The sequence below is a fragment of the Bombus pascuorum genome, chromosome 8, assembly GCF_905332965.1.
Source record: "Bombus pascuorum chromosome 8, iyBomPasc1.1, whole genome shotgun sequence".
Lineage (NCBI taxonomy): Eukaryota > Metazoa > Arthropoda > Insecta > Hymenoptera > Apidae > Bombus > Bombus pascuorum.
Genome location: NC_083495.1, coordinates 223,319 through 240,796, shown reverse-complemented (window position 1 = coordinate 240,796; position 17,478 = coordinate 223,319). Strand labels below are relative to the sequence as shown.

The following is a 17,478-nucleotide window of genomic DNA, read 5'->3' as shown; positions in this document are numbered from 1 at the left end:
TGCAAAAAAACTGTTTTCTCAATTTATGTACATATATATTTTTACATTTAGAAATGAAAGTTTCTTAAAATATATCCAATATAAAATGTAATCCAAAAATGATTATAGGAGAAATATTTTATATTAATTATAAATATGTATAAAAATATTTTAAATCTTCTGCTCATATTCTTAAGGATTTATTTTTATCCTGTAGTGTAAATGTGCAATATATGTAATAGAATTTCAACATTTAATTACTTTTCCATTTTTCTACCTCTGCTCGTATTTTCTTCACATCTACAGCATTTGTTCTACAACATCCACCTATGTATCGAACACCTAAATCAAGCCATTCGTGTATAAATTCCTGTAAAGAATATCCTTCTCCTTGTTTCATCCAACCCTGATCTACTGTATACTTTTCACCACTATTAGGATATACTACTAGTGGTATAAAGTCTTGTTTACAATTTTCATTTATTCCCTTTAATAAAGAAGTTACATTTTGTGGTGCGATACAATTAACTCCAATTGCTAAAATTTGTCCTGGCAAGGCTTCCTTGTAACACCATAGTGCTATGTCCTGAAAATGAGAGCCATCTGCTATGCTCTTTCCATCGTAGCTACATGAGAAAGACAACCAAGCTTTACTATTTGGAAACTCTTTCAATAATTTAACCAGTGCTTTTGCTTCTTGCTTGCATGGAATTGTTTCTATAGCTAACATATCAACGCCACTTTCTATTAATTTTTGAATACGTGGTCTGTGCCAATTCATAAGAATTTCTTCTGACACTGTTGAGCAATATTTTCCAGTATACTCTGAAGCATCATGCAAACAGGCTCCATAAGGCCCAACTGATCCAGCAATTAATGGATTTGCATTTATAACATTTCTTTTATTTTTTATCTCATCTTTGTATAAATTTATAGCTTCTTTAGCATAATCTACAGCTTTAGAAAACAAATTAAGACCTTCCTCTTCTGAAAGATTCATATACTTTGAAAAACCATCAACAGATGTTTGATAAGTGTTTGTCTGAATTATGTCTGCTCCAGCTTTTAAAAAATCCAAATGCGTAGAAATAACTGTATTAGGATTTGTAACAAGAAATCGTGCAGTCCATAAAGGATCACCATCTATTATATCACCAACATGAGTTGCTAATTGTGTAGAAAATCCACCATCTAACACCTTCACTTCTTGCATGATTCTCTTTTAAAATTATTATCAAATATTTTTAATATCAAGAATATCTATTCACAAATAAAAATATAAAATTATTTTTCAGTTTTAAACATTTTAAATATAACTATAATTTTGTGTAATAGTAATGCGTTTGTAACATCGAGAAAACCAACTTTTATTATTTCACGCACGTCTTGGCCGTTTAGATGTGTTTGCGAGTCTGAGGCAATAATTTCTACAATTGGCTTTATGAAATATACTTATTCCAAAGTCCATAACGAATCAGTGAGATAAATATTAACGTGAACAAAAGCTTAAGTATAATTGTTCCAAAAACCGTTAATTTTCTTCTTGTACCTACACTGTACAATTTTTACATTAAGATCAAATTTAGTCACGTGTTTACGTATGTTACGATAAACTACGTGTTATGATATCTATCATATATATATGCCTAACACTTTTAAATTTAGCAAATGACATTGATGTGATAAGCATTAACTAATAATAAATATTAATTGATATTTTTTGTTACAGAAGTTGGAAGTTGTTTTTTATTATCATTACTAATAGTGCTGAATTTAAGTTTTCATAGTGTTTTCATATTGTTGTAATGCAGTACACAACAAATGAACAAGATTAATACACAGTTTGTTTTATGACAAAAAAAATATAACAATATATATGTATGTGCAATGAATATATAAAAAAAACATATATATCTTCCTTCCTTAGTAGCAAATAATATTAACTGAAAATTGTTAATCGTAATATATATATAGATGTTATTAATTTTGATATATTTTGTTAAGATATATTATAAGTCAAAATATAAGATTATATAAAAACCTGCATATATTTTCTAAATATTTAATATATAGGTCACAGAACTTTACTTAAAATAAACAGGAAAAAAATAATTCATTTAACATAATGACATATTTAAAATAATTGATTAAATAAAACAGTTAATCCATTATGACTCCCCTTTTCTCTTGAAATTCCTTACTTCTTTTCTAATTGATTTTATATCTTCTGCATACATTCTGCAACATCCTCCAAGATAACGTATTCCAAGTTCTAGCCATTCAGGAATAAAATTTTCAAATGAAGCAGAGTTTCCATTTTTTATCCAGCCTTCACTTTGTAAATAGATTTCACCGCTATTAGGATATGCGATTAATGGTATAAACTCATTCGCTGGCCCTGTATTGATATTTTTTAGTAAAGGAGTTACGTTTTCTGGAGCAATGCAATTTACACCAATGGCAACTATTTGTCCTGGTAATGCCGTTTTATAGCAACGTAAAGCAGTTTCTTGGAAATTACTCCCATCTACTATGTTTTGACTGTCTTTTTTGCAAGAAAATGAAAGCCATGCCTTAATGTTTGGATATTCTCTTAAAAGTTCAATTAATGCTTCTGCTTCCTGACAGCAAGGTATAGTTTCTAGTGCTAATAAATTTATATCAGCATCTACAAGAGCATTTATACGTGATTTGTGCCATTCAATGATGGTATCACGAGGTGTTGTTTTACCATAAGTTCCATTATATTCAGAACCATCGTGTAGGCTAGCTCCATAAGGTCCACAAGAGCCAGCAATGATAGGATTCTTATTTTCAATATCATTGTTCTCTATAATTTCTTTAATATAATCATTCACTGCATTTTTAGCAAGATTTACAGCTTTGTGTAATAATTTTATACCTTCCTCTTCAGTTACAGATAAATATTTCATTAAATCAGGAACTGAAGCTTGATATGTACTTGTTTCAATAATATCTGCACCTGCTCGTAGAAAATCTAAATGTGTAGTATAAACTGCATCGGGATTTGTCGCTAAAAATCTTGCTGTCCACAGAGGATCGCCATCAATTTTTGCACCAATATGAGTGGATAATTGTGAACTAAATCCACCGTCCAAAATCTTAATATCCATATTTTTCAATATTATATGAAATTATGTTTTGTGTAATACGAAGGTTATCATATTTTTCTATTAAAAATTTAAATAATGAACCTGATAATGAAATGATGATATTGTGATTAATTTCAAATTAATTTAATATTTAATAGTAAAGTAAAAGCATCTCGCAATTGGATACGGAGTTGAACTATACTGGCTATTTGATAATTCTGTAATTTAATCGCGATAACCTTTCATGTCTGTCGTGGTGCTGAATATTTATTTTTCTTTGGATAAACTGCGGTTTTATGCTAGGTTATCTAAAACGAGGAGTAAACAAAATCTATTATCACAAAATAACGTTGTAAGGAAATTAATTCTAATTATTACCCAATTTATTACATACCTACATCGAACGCATATAACATATAACACATATAACATTGAATTTCATCGCCCGTAAAATGATCGATGTATGATTTCTTACAAATTTTAAATTTTAAGTAATGTTTTGTAATACAGTTAATGTTCTATGAAAAACATTGTAACTTGAATAATTTAAGTTTTACGTTGGATTACAATATTTAAATACATTGTAAATAAAACACATATTGTCTCAAATATACTTTTGTTTGTAATTAAATCTAGATATTTATAATATTTCGAAAATTATTATGTTTCTAAAATATATATTCGATTAAATATAATACATTTCTAAAGTTTTTATCGTGAATAATTTAAACTTTATTTGTTTAATATTTTAAATCATAATATTTAAATAAGAGATTTATACATTTAAACACATAATATTTAAAAATCCATTGCTTCAATCAATTCAAAAGATCATTGCTTTAAATACTACTAAGTTTTTAAAACGTACATTCGATTAAAAATAATAGATTTTTAAAATCATTATCGTTTTTTAAACTATTGCATTTATATTGTATTTAGACATTCAGGTGTAATTAAGTAAATTTTGAATATTTTATAGTATATGAGAGAATAATTAATATTATTTAAAAACCATATTTAAATGCGTTTATATATTTATATAATGAATTATACCACATTTATTTTATTTAATACATATGTAAATCTCTCTTTATCTGTAACCTTGAATTTGATTTACCAATAATGGAACATAGTTAAGCGTTAATAGTTCAATAATATATCGAAGATCATTTTATATTTTTAACGAAACGTAATTTATATTTATAGTTGTAAGTTGTTATTGCTGTTAATGTTACTGATATACAAATTGTCAGAAATAAATACTTTTACCTGTTTATAAAAATAATCGTGATTTATTTAAAAAATTTTGTTCCAAATGCATGAAATTAATTACTGATAATCTTTTGAACTTCGTGCATGCTTCTCTCCAATGAAGTTTGAAGAAGTTTATATCTCAAGAAAGGAACAGAATGGTATCAGTAGTAAGTATCCTCACTATAAAACTTATCATTTTTTAATTATTTTATTATTATAACTAGAATTATACAATTTTTATTAAAAAATATAAATTTGAAAGAGAATAACAATGTTTTAAATGTTAATATATTTCTAGTTGTATAGATAATATTTATTATGAATGGTGAAATTTTAATTAAGTTTTAATGCATGTAAACTTTTAAATTATAGTTTGTGTATTAGATATGTATTTAGGTGGGATTTTAAGTATATCAGAAGTAATTGCTTTAACTTCTGAACAATTTGAATGGCTTTTTAAAACTGTTGTTGAACATTACCCAGATATTGCACAATATGTAGCACATATGAGATTATTTGCATCAGTTAAAAATACTAAAAGATGTTTTTATGAATATTTAGATAATTTGGATACTTCTGATAAAGACAATGTACAATAACAATTATTATTATGTAATTTTAATTTCATAATTTTATGATATGGACTTTTGTTTATGTAATAAAATAAATATTATTTGGAGATTAATATATTGCATATGCTAGTATTTATGTCATTTATTTTTAAAAAAGGAAAATGTATTGCTTAGACATCCAGCTTTAATAGTAAAATTATTAAGGGTATTTTTTACCGCAGAATCACATTCTGAACAATCATAAACAAAACCCTGAACTCGAATCTATGTCAAAGCAAGAAAAACAATTATTAGATACAATAATTTTTGAGTAAATTAAAAGAAATTATAGTTTAATTATATAATTTTATTGCGAGTAAAGGATTATGAAATATAGCGTTAATATGTGTATTTATTATTTCAGATACAAGGAAAAATTTCATATTCCTTTTGTAATACATAAGCAGGAAAATAAAGTGTAAACAATTCTTACATCAATTCAAATGTGTTTGCAAGTTACGAAAGATAACGAATTACGTGTTGCAATTCAAGAAGTTAAGAAAATATGTAATAGCAGAATAAATCATCTCGTATGGTCAGATATATATATATAATGAAATTTAACTTTTCACTTAAATAAATCTAGCTATTTAAAATAAATTACCTAATTATAAGAACCAAACATTTATTGTTACTTAAGATATTCAATAATACAAAGTCAAACTCATTAGAAATAGAAATCCATGTTTATAATATTCCAAGACTTTTTTCAACAATAGCATGTGGTTGCCCCATTTGTTCTCTAAATTCAGGTATGTTTAATATGTCTTCAAACCTAAATGTATAAAAAGTTATTAAAATCTTAATATTTGTATTAATCAATGTTTCAGAAATTATAAACTAATGTCCTGAGGATGTATGTATAATTATAAATAGATTGGGAATATTTATGCAAATACATATTTTTATGAATATAATGAAAGGAAACCTAAATACAAAATTGTTTTACTTACTAAAAATTCTAACGAGTGCTCTACTCTTTTATTCTACCTTATAAGCATTCTGTTTATTTTTATAACTTTAAATCTCACATAAATGCATAAATTTATACAATCTAATTATATTAGATATAGAAATTAATTCAATGTCTTTTTTGTATAAGGCTTTTAGATATTTATGATTTAGCATTTATTTATCTCTGTTACTTTTAGGCCAATATTAGTTTATTTAAATGACAGGAAATTGTATTTTGGGTCACTTTAAATAGCGCAAATTCTTACTACATTTGAGTATTACTATTATGTTACTTGTTTTGTCAATTCATAGTTAAAATTGATAGTTTAAAATCCAAAAATAGAGGAAAATGTTGCATTTCAGGCAGATCTGTAGTTGGTTCAATGTAGGTATCAAAGGTAACAAATTAATTTCTCTACCTAATAAATTATTTAATTTAGATAGATGAAATATATTAATTAATTTACCCTATTTCTTCATCCTTTCCAAGTAACACATCTTTCATCATGTGTGATGATGGAAGAAATGGAAGTCTTCCAATTTTTTCAGTAGCTTTTAATTCCATTGCTAGACGCATTGGAGCATGTAATCCTTGTGTATTTCTTAATAACACCATGTTCATGCGAGTACGATTCTTCTCATACTAAAAAGTATACACATATTTAATATATATTATAAATTTTTGTACAAATAATTGAAAATCACAAGAGAAGACAATAAGTCACAATTCTCATTCTTTACAGAGAAGTAGTTTAAAATGGAGTATATTGTCAACAATTCTACAATAATATTCTTATATTATCAAAATTATTCTTTTATTTAATTTTGAAATTATATATATATTTAGAAAAATATATTTCTTTCCCACTTTCTATAATTTTAAAAATATTGTTTACCACAATATAAAAATATTATTTGTTTTAATACTTAGCCAACAAGACAGGGAGATCTCTCCTCTGTGAAATATATATATCGCTGTATGACCGAACAGGGAGATCTCCTTTTTTGAATTTAGTAACGTGTTTTTCCTTTTTTTTTTTTTTTTTTTTGTTATTATCAATTATTGTTTACCTAGTACTGCTCTCAATTAATTGCGCCACTTTTTTCGCTTTTATAAAGTACAGTACATAATAAAATACACCAATTTAATGGTTTAAAAATTAATTAAAAAGGTACACTATCAGTTATGACTAAATAAAATTATAATTGAACGATACCACACCATAAAAAAAATACTAAAATGTATTATGAATTTTTAATTTCACGTTCAAGTCATGTTATTTATCTTTAGTCATCTTTAATGTTTTTAACTTTACCTCTATTTTTTTATACTTTTAATATGCATTCTTAATTTGATGTTTTGTATAAACAATATGTGAAATCGTTAAGCAAAATCATTACCGCAGAATATAATTGACCACTTAAATAATTTTTAAACTTCTTTGTCTTTTAAGTAGTGAAAATTAGTCCTCAATACTTGGAAAAATATGCAATGGACAGTGTATAGGTTGGCTTGTTTATTGCAGTGAGAAACGTATGGTTCGCTGTGGCACATGGGGTTGGCTAAGTGTTAATAGTTATATCTTTAGCTTCTAAGAAACATCATTGACTATATCTTTGAATTTAACAAACTCTTCCCATTTTCAACTATGTACTTTATTAATTTATTTTAAAATATCCCTTCCTAGTCATAAAGTGACAATGAAATAAAAAAATCAACAGTCCTGTTCTTTCCCTATGATTTTCAATTGTTACTCCAATAAATAAAATTATTTTTTTTACACTTCTCTCAGATGCTTCCAATGGATGTGCATAACCTATGTGCTGCCTAGATGCTGTTAATCTAACAAGAAATAATAATATGATTGATATTAAATGTTAGAAATTCAACTGTTAATAAAATTGTGTAATAATTTAGTCGTACCCTGAAACCATTGGATTAGGTATACCATAATTGTCATCGTGAATGTTGAACTGGTCGTTTACAGTAGGTTTTGGAACAAGTGGTGGCAAACCAAAACTCTGAAACATATTATTTTAACATTGTTATATTGAATCAAGCAATGAAAATTTGCACTTTCTTCTTTAGTTCAAACTCGTTTCATAATAAGGTAAAGTTGTGAAAGATATTTGTAAATATCTTTTATAACATTAGCTTACAACATTACCTCATTATGAAACAAATGTTTTTCGAAAATATATATTTAAAATATTATAAATTGTATCTAATGTGTATAAAATAATTAATGTTTGTATTATTTCTTACCATTATTACTTAGTTATATGAAATTCAAGCCTTTATGGAAACCAAAAGTCACGCTAGATGAATTCACAGCATAATATGTATATATTCATTGGGTTCATAAACTCATTGAAATGTGCCTTGACGTTTCACATGTACAAGTAATGCAAGTCAGTGGTAACATCATAAATAATACATAATACAGAGTTCATATCAAATAACGTTTTTCGGTGTACAAACTATAATAATAATAATCGATAATGCTCAATTTATGTTTTGAATTTTTTACATAGTTCTGTCAGAAAGGAAATGAAAGTACTAACATTTGCGGTTCTGGTTGTTTCCAGATTAGTGCTGCTTCCAGTGGACAAGTACTGAAGATGTTCCGCACTAAAACCTATGTAGCTCAATCACAAACGAGGTATTACTCATTGTGACTCTATGCTACAAGAGTCTCTTTTATCGTATAGTTCGGTCGAAAAGTTCATACCTTTTTATCTGAGATAAACACAAGTATAAGAATAACAAAATCACGGAATAATTAAATAAAGTTCCTTCAGTGGATAATGGATCAGTGGAATGGTAATGGATGTAATAATTTTGATATATTTTCTATGTACAATAACCTTTTAGATTTAATATTAAATTTACTTTCCTTTCGATAATGTTTTTTTTATAATAAAATTTAAATTTCATTTTAATAGTAATTTTAGTAGTTGATAAGCTGCGAATAATATTTTTAACGTGATGTATCTGTTTTGCCATATGTATGTATTCGTTTACAAAAATAATAAAAATGGACGAAAAAATTAACTGCAGATCAGATTTGACATCATGACTAATTTGTGATTCACGATTTTTATTTTTTCTTAGTAAAACTTATTAATTCTCTAACTTTCAATCTATAGTTGAAATTATCAAGATTATACGTATTAAGATTGATAAGTTAACAAGAGGTGTTTAATAAATAACTGATGAGCAATACTTTTCCTTCTGAGGTAGCCAGCGACTGCCTTTTGTTTACATATTTAGCATTAAAGATAATAACATGTAATGGCGCAAGAAAAAGAAAAAAATGAGAGAAAAGACAAAGTGTTAGTGTGCTATGGGTGTATCGTGTTCGTGTCTATTTATTCGCCCATTAAACACGTGTAAGGTTTGGGCCTTAGCGCTAGGTCCTCAGCCTATATTCTAACAGTTAGGAGGCAACTGGATATTGCACAGCAACAAGTATAATCAAGGAAGATTCATAAGCACAATGTCAGCACAACATAACCAAATTTTATAACAATATCATTCGTCGTCTCGTTTCAATCGGAGAAGTCTCACCAATATATTAATGAATTTTTTATTAACAAAAGATAAAAAATAAAAAATTTTCATTGTTACGTTAGCATTGTCTCTATGGCACGAAGGCGATATAGATCTTGAAAGAAAAGCTGCTATTGCGTCACATTACTCGTAACACTAGTTCAAAGGGGAACCACCCCAGTGGTGAGGATAAAGCAGATAGACAGTTACTAATAGATCCTTAAAAACAGTTATAGACAAAGTATCATTTGAATGTTGGTTTTCAAAATGTTTTTGTCCATAGCACTTACGTATTAATTAGTTAAGTCTAAGTATATTAAATTTTGTATCATTTAGTAGTGCATACTTTCATATGATTGTGAATTTGTTATGACCCAACTGCAGAAAAAAAATTTACGGACTGAAATTATGTATGTATTTGTAAGAAAACACGATACGCTATGGAGCGGTCGCCTGAATTTCATTATTTCCGGCTCTTCATTCTTTCACTGGCCAGCCGAGGGTGGCAAAGGTCAGGCGATCGTCCCGGATATTCAAGCCTCACATTTTCTTACAGAAAATCGTAGAAAACTGCGATTTTCATCATTTTTAACCGTTTTATAGACTACTGTGACGCGATACGAAACGAACAGACGAGTTCAAATTATTTTTTTTCGGATAATTTTTTAACTACTCGGTGTATACTGGGCAACTAGTAGTGTCGTGTTTTACGGGCGCCTTACCTCGATGCGGACATTACACAGGATCCGGGTCCTCTAGGACCATATGGAGTTGGGATACGCCCAACCGACGCACAAGTGTACCCAGTACTCTTGCTACCTTTAGTAGTTAGGCCTGCAGGGGCTTTCACTCGTCTAAGGTAAAACGGGGCTATCTTTCCTTAAGCCCTACCGTCTCCCGGGACGGTTCCGGAGCAGTTGGTACGCTGCTCACCAGCCGGCGTAACCGTTCCGAAGTCACGAGGGGGGCACACGCCTTCGGGGGGGGGCGGCCGCCTAGCCAGCGACTCGGCTATAAACCACTGCCACCACGAGTCCATACCCGAATTTTGGACGAACAGAGTGGTCGCTACTCCCTCCGGGCTAACACTCGACCGCCTGTGGTACCAACTTATGTCATTGGTGGGACCACCGTGTGGATGTACGGCCACGTCACTGCTGGCCCGGCGACCTGCTAACTGGGCATTCAACAGACCCAGATGGGACTTCACGCAAGCGGGGACCTGCGGTACTTTTGTATCCAGGGAATTCTCCCGGCGGTCCCTTCATTCGCATCAGGATCGTGGGTGCGCTACTACCCAAGATCGCGTAGAGAGAGTATGGCCGCACTTCGGCTTGCACATACTTCCCTGCGGAGTACATAGAGGACTCACGTAAGCGGAACGCTTGTTCCGACGGTCCTCCCTGGCTGCGGGAACATGGGTTTGCTAGCCCCCATAGGCTTACGCCCTCCCTGCGTAGTGTATACTGGGCAGAAAATATAGTGCATATAAAATGCAGGACGATGTACTTCGAACAACCACCAATAATGACAAATAATGTTACGTTCTATTTAGTCGCCGACGAGAAGGTAGCGTCAACTCACGTTTAATGCAACTGGCAATAAGCTCCACTTTCGGCTAACCTGCTATGTGCGGGAATACTGGCACGGGAGAGGATTAAAGTTGTTCGAAAGTAGATTAACAATATAAAATGATTTATTGAAATCTTACTTGATTTCGATATTGATAATTGACTGACGGATATGAAATTCTTCAGTTGACAAATGATGATTCTTCGGTTGACAAGTGATGATTCTTCGATAAACAAAATGATAACTAATTCTTCGATAGACAAAATGATAACTGACTCTTAGATAGACAAAACGATAACTATTTATTCGATAACCGAACGGTAAATATTCTCATGCTGACTTCTCTGAGTCGCTACATTTATATCCGTCGAAGATGAAAAAAGATCGGGTCTTTCTTTTGAAAATGTTTGGGAAGATCCCCAACGTTTGTTCAACTGCCGACTTCGTTTACAATTTAAATTGTCATAATATCTGTTACGTCGGCCGACTCTCTACCTGAGCCGGACCTCACCTCGCGGACGTATGGCAGCCAGATGCCCGCACATCTTTATTGCGTACTCTTGAAGATACTCGCAGACTGACTATAAATCTCAGAAAACTCTGGCGAAAGTCTTTCATCGCAAACAAGGGCTTTTTCACGAAAGCGTTTTCTAAGGTTTCCGGTTAGCGTCTGGAAAACACGTGAACGCTAAGTGTTCACACGTGCGATGCCTCCTACTCCCAACTTTCCATCGAGGGTGGGTAATACCCTTCCTAGTCCATCGATAGTCTTACTAACCAATAGAAACAATTTCTATTACCCTCACTTTTCCAACCAAAAACTGTCATCAACAAATCAGATGATTCCGTGCGTTAGACACACCCTTCCTTAGCTCACCTTCGACACAGCATCGTCACTATCAAGTCAGTTCGTCTTCGTCGTCAAATCAGTCAACACGTCTACAACGATCTAAAGTCGCAATCTAACATTTTAACCGATCAGTCGCAGTCGAAAACTCTCTGTACGGTCGCGTCCAAATCAGTCACATTGTACAAGATCTAACTCGAACATTCTAGTGGTAACTTCCGATACTATTTAAACCAACACCTTATATAAACTGTAAGTGTTATTCTGATACAACTATACATATTTATTCTACAACCGTAGAATAAGTTGCATTCATTGAATCATCCCGGTTATCCTAAACGAAGCACGGGGAGCGACCATTTCGCGGCGTCGATTAGCCGAATCGTAGCGAGAATTTACGACTCTCGCTGACGCGTTTCCTCGCGACCGCGTCTCTCCGTGAACGGTCGCAACAATATCGTTATAAAAACATAATATAAAAACATAGTTAGATGAGTTTTCGCAAGATATAATTTTTAGTGGCTTTAACTGCCTTTCACTTTAAATACTGTAAACACGGTTTCGAATAAACGTTTTAAATTATCTCGGTGTTACGATCGTTCGCGGAGAGACGCGGTCGCGAGGAAAACGCGTCAGCGAGAGGCGTAAATTCTCGCTACGATTCGGCTAATCGACGCCGCGAAGTAGTCATTCCCCTTGTTTCGGTTAGGATAACGGGGGTGGTTCAATGAATGCAACTGTAGGCTACAGTTATATTATATATATATATATTTCCACCAGATTACAACACTTACAGCGTAGATAGAAATTATTTGATTTCGTCGTGTTGGAAAGTACAATGATTGACCCGAGAGTTGATAGAGTTAGCGTGTTGAATGCCGAGAAATTGTTAGAATTGTAGACTTGACTGCCCGATGATCGAAACAACAGTAATGTTGACTGTCCGAGGTATGTAAGAGCAGTAACAGACCCATCTCGTACTATTTAGGAGGAAAGCTCGATGTGGGTGTACCCTTTTTGAACTAAGAATGCGGATTCGTTGATGACGGTTTTTGGCCGGGAAAGTGAGGGTAATAGATATTGTTTCTATTGGCTACTAAGATTGCCGATGGACTAGGAAAGGTCTTAGTCGCCCTTGATAGAAAGTTGGTAGTAGGAAGCATCGCACGTGTGAAAAACTAACTTTCACGTGTTTTCCAAAACCAAACCAGAAACCCCAGAAAACGCTTTCATAAAAAGACCTTTGTTTGATCTGAAAGACTTTGGCTAGAGTTTTCTGAGATTTATGGTCAATCCTTGAGAATCTTAAGAGGTACGGAATAAGGATGTGCGGACATCTGGCTGTCATACGTTCGCGATGTGAGGCCTGGTCCAGATAGAGAGTCTGCCGACGCAACACTCGGTTTAGGAGAATTTATCAATTTTACTTTCGCGCTATGAATCGCGCGGGTCGCGAGACGCGACGATAAACAATCATAACTTATGGATTCTATGCTCTACAAATACATTGAGTGAGGACATCGAAACGGAAAATACCGTCAGTGTGTAATGGAAACTAGTCAATCAAACAAGGAAAAAGAAAGAACAACTAACACTCCGGAAAATGCAAATACAGAAATAAGATTAGTTAATGTAAAATTTAATCCCAAGTGGTTAGAAGTTGAACCACCCAGACAAAAAAAAGACATACCTCAATGCATGCGGTGCCAACAATATGGACACACAAAAAACTACTGCAACAGAAACCCGGTGCGCGTCAAATGCGCAGAAAAGCACTTGACAACGTACTGCCCATACACGGGAAAAATAAACGAGGTAAAGTGCTACAACTGCAATGGAAACCACCCAGCCAGCTACAAAGGCTGCCCAGCCAGAAAAATACTCCAACGTAAACTGTTTCCGCCGCTTAGAAGCAGGACATATAATTACAAGAAAACACTTGCTTTATTTCTGTTTCAACTCATTTTCGACGCAGGGTCGTCACTTGTTGTGAACTTCACTGGGCACTAGACACTCGTATGCACGCTTCGGCAGTCGAAAGAAAAACGATAAAATATATTAAGGCAGACCTGATGGAAAAAGGACGCGAAATAAGTAATGTAATCAATCTGATCAAGAGCGGCATATCAGCACCACTACCAATATTCCTTATAGAACTTGAGTAAGCAAAAACAACAAAGAAGTCTATAACATTAACGTGATATGTAGTACGTTCATAAACATAGAACCACCGAGGGCAAACAGAAATATATCACAATATACCAGATGCCAACGACACGGTCACACGAAAAGTTACTGTAATAAACCACTGACATGCGTCAAATTTATAAGGACACATTTTTCGAACAAGTGTACACACGGTAAAAAAATAAGAAATGTAATCTGTTCAAATTGTAAAAACAATCATCCAGTAAATTATAAAGGTTGTGTGACAAGAAAAGAGCTCCAAAGGAAGCTGTTTCCTTCAACCAGATACGGATATGTCTCAAACCAACCAACAGCACAAACAAATGCAACTATTTTAAAAACAAGTAATGAACAAACATTGACTCTAGCCACAAGGAACGAAAGCGACGCAGAAATTACAAAGGCAGACGATACTAAACCAATAACTACCTAGGGCGAAAAATAGACGACAAACATTGTTCGATTGTTCGCGGTAGATCGCGTCAACGAGAATCATAAATTCTCGTTACAATTTGATAATCGACGCCACGAATTGGTCGATCTCCTATTTCGTTTAGGATAATAGAGGTGGTTGACTGATTATAACACTGAAGTAACAAGTTATAATATATACTTTATTCCAACAACTTTGTAGATATTTATATCTATTAACTATTTATAGTTATACGACGTGCGTACAGACGTATTCTCAGAGACGTGTAAATAGAGGCGTCACAAACAGATATTTTTACGTTAAAATTGGTAACGCAACCTTCACGCTCAAAGAAATTCACGCTGGGGTATCACAGGGAAGCGTCTATGGGCCTGTTCTTTACCCTGTATTCACAATAGGCATGCCAATAATACCGGAGACAGGTACATACAGCTTTGCAGACGATACCAGTCACACATAAAAATATCGAAATTCCAATAAAAAATCTACAAGATTATCTAAATAAAATATTAAAGAGCTAGGCGAAAGAAAACAAAATCAATCCAAATTTAAAATAAGTGCTCGCACATTACCTTTGCTTTAAACAAGAAAGAAACTCCTAAGGTCAAATTGTTAAGTCAGGAAATCCGATAGACAACTTTCGTTAAAACCAATTAATTTTTCTTTCTTAGGCAACTTACAATTAGTATTCCGTCCATCTCGGATAGAAAAGTACATATGAATGTACCGTAGAACTGTAAAATTAAATAGGTTCTTGTAGCGTGGTATTCAATAGGTTCTTGCTTATACTTGTGTATAGGCTCTTGTAATGCTAAATTGCAACAAAATAATTTTTTAACGACAATAACATACCCAATGTACAAAAAATATCAATTAATATAAATTATAGATAAGGTGCTGTTTTTAATTAAATAATGCAATGTAGTTTGTGAAACATTTATTAAAAAAACATAAAAAGGCTTAATTTAACAATTATACTAATAATTTTTGTTAAGTAAAGAAATTTTCGTTTTTTTATTTAGTTCTCGAATTCTTATATATGTAGACCTCCGGATAAGGGAAAGAATGACTTCCAATGGGATTATAACTTCTGAAATACTTAATTTTTCATTGGGAATTTCAGCGATATTTACAAAGCTATTTTGTAAAATACGCAAAAGGCCGTAAAGCATACTTTATATCATTTCACCATGATTCTATACACTTTTCTGTATGGGATAACGAGTTGCATCGTTTAACACATTAAGCACTAAGCTTCTCATTGTCATTGACTAAACTGATCAATACCACTTTTTGTCAATTTCACAATTTCATTATGTAAATGTGCGATTAATGTTTCATTCTCAAAAAATAAATTACTTATTTCCATTTATTACAAGGAGATGACATAAGCAATATTAAATTCCAAGGTGAATTTTAAAAATATTGTTTGCAACATATTGTACACAATATTGTACACAAAGTTAATTAATGTGGCATCTGAACGGCTTAAATAGAACTCCATTTTAAAAAACGCAATAGTTTTTCATGTTTTCTTTGTGTTCACTTGCAGAAAAATTAATGATACCAAATCGTGTCTTTTTTTATGTCATTCAATCTTTGTTTGAATCATTTCGTATATTTGTAAGCAATTTTCTAGTAATTTGACACGTTGAGTAGAATATTCCACATGCTAAGAAATAATATCTTGCTTCTTTGTTAATAACATTCTACCTATTTACTTTCTCTCCGATTGTAAAATATAAACATAAAATAAATGTCAGTGTAAAAGCTAATAAGACTTTACATTTTTAAAGAGAACATGAGTTACATTACAACTCATTGTTCTTTTGATCAGTTTTCATCCTCGTGATGATTAGAAGAACACGATATAAACTTGAATTTCAAGGTCGATCTTAATTATACTCCAACATTCTTTAATGAATATTTACCGAACCAATGTCCACCATGGAAGAGGAATACAAAAGTAGAAAGAGTTACATCTTTCCTTGTCTTTCGTACGATGAATTTTACAAAATAAAAATTAAAGTATCCACTAAATTAATAATTTTTTGACATAAATAGGTTAATCATTTTTTATAATAAAGAATCTCGAACTGCATTGATTAAAAATTCTACTTAAAAAGTTGATCGTTACATAACTTTTTTGTGCCCACTTACAGAAAAACCGATAGTATCGCAATATATCTCCCTTGAAGCGATTCGACTTTTATTTGAAACATTTCTCGCTACAGATAATAATAGTAACGTAAATCAAAATGTTAATATCTGTACAGAAAAACTACGTAGCAATTTATACATAGGTATGTTACAGATCAAGAATCAGTAGACTTTGAAAAATCAAAGGAAATTACATTACTAAATATTCCTAATACACGCCGTACATATGTATAACTTGTCACATCGTGCAATAATTGCATAGCATTATGATATATAACATTTTTTTAAACATAAATGGAATATAAATTTGCTATATTACGTGCTATATACGTATAGTATAGGAAACTATACAGTAGTCGCACGTTTACAAGACACTCTGTATAACTTTATCGATAAAACAACACACATGTTGTGAAAAAACGTCAAGTCACATCGCATATCCATTCAGCATTGAACAAAATTAAATTATGTTTATGAAATTATAAAGTGACTATAATTTATATTAAATTAATATTACAATTAGTTAATCAAGAAAATGAAAGATGCGTTTATACAGTAGAAGAGTTTCACTACGTGAATCATTTCTTGAAATACTAGCAAGAAGATCATTAATTCCAAAAAGGGTAAGTATAATTAGTTTCTTTTAATTTTCGGTGAAAGATACGTATTTGAATAAAATTGAAAGTTTTCGTTAATATTATTATTACATTTGTTGATTTTATAAAAATATATTCTATATTGAGAAGTAAATTCAGTTAAATTCATTTAAACTGTTTGCACTTAAAATATCTTATCAATATCAATATTTTTTAGCA

At 31.5% G+C, this 17,478-nt stretch overlaps 4 protein-coding genes across 4 annotated transcripts in view; 1 reads left to right on the top strand and 3 right to left on the bottom strand.

The window, feature by feature from the left end:
- Positions 1-166: 166 nt before the first annotated feature.
- On the bottom strand, positions 167-1,816 carry LOC132909711 (homocysteine S-methyltransferase YbgG-like). Its single transcript, XM_060964682.1, has one exon. It carries the CDS (start codon positions 1,190-1,192, stop codon positions 233-235), a length of 960 nt encoding a protein of 319 aa, XP_060820665.1. The 5' UTR covers positions 1,193-1,816; the 3' UTR covers positions 167-232.
- A 187-nt stretch (positions 1,817-2,003) lies between these two features.
- On the bottom strand, positions 2,004-3,540 carry LOC132909710 (homocysteine S-methyltransferase-like). Its single transcript, XM_060964681.1, has one exon. The coding sequence runs from the start codon at positions 3,111-3,113 to the stop codon at positions 2,148-2,150; it is 966 nt and encodes a 321-aa protein (XP_060820664.1). The 5' UTR covers positions 3,114-3,540; the 3' UTR covers positions 2,004-2,147.
- Positions 3,541-4,029: 489 nt separating this feature from the next.
- Positions 4,030-17,478, top strand: part of LOC132909706 (uncharacterized) — a 38,630-nt gene continuing 25,181 nt past the window's right edge. Inside the window, exon 1 of the mRNA XM_060964669.1 lies at positions 4,030-4,513. Coding sequence (XP_060820652.1) covers positions 4,502-4,513 — 12 coding nt within the window. The 5' untranslated portion in view covers positions 4,030-4,501. The remainder of the gene's footprint in view (positions 4,514-17,478) is intronic.
- LOC132909712 (proteasome maturation protein) lies at positions 5,566-8,340 on the bottom strand. The gene is made up of 5 exons (XM_060964683.1): positions 8,178-8,340; positions 7,836-7,933; positions 7,694-7,754; positions 6,379-6,554; positions 5,566-5,732 (listed from the first exon to the last, which is right to left on the bottom strand). Exons 1-5 carry the CDS (start codon positions 8,178-8,180, stop codon positions 5,645-5,647), a joined length of 426 nt encoding a protein of 141 aa, XP_060820666.1. The 5' UTR covers positions 8,181-8,340; the 3' UTR covers positions 5,566-5,644.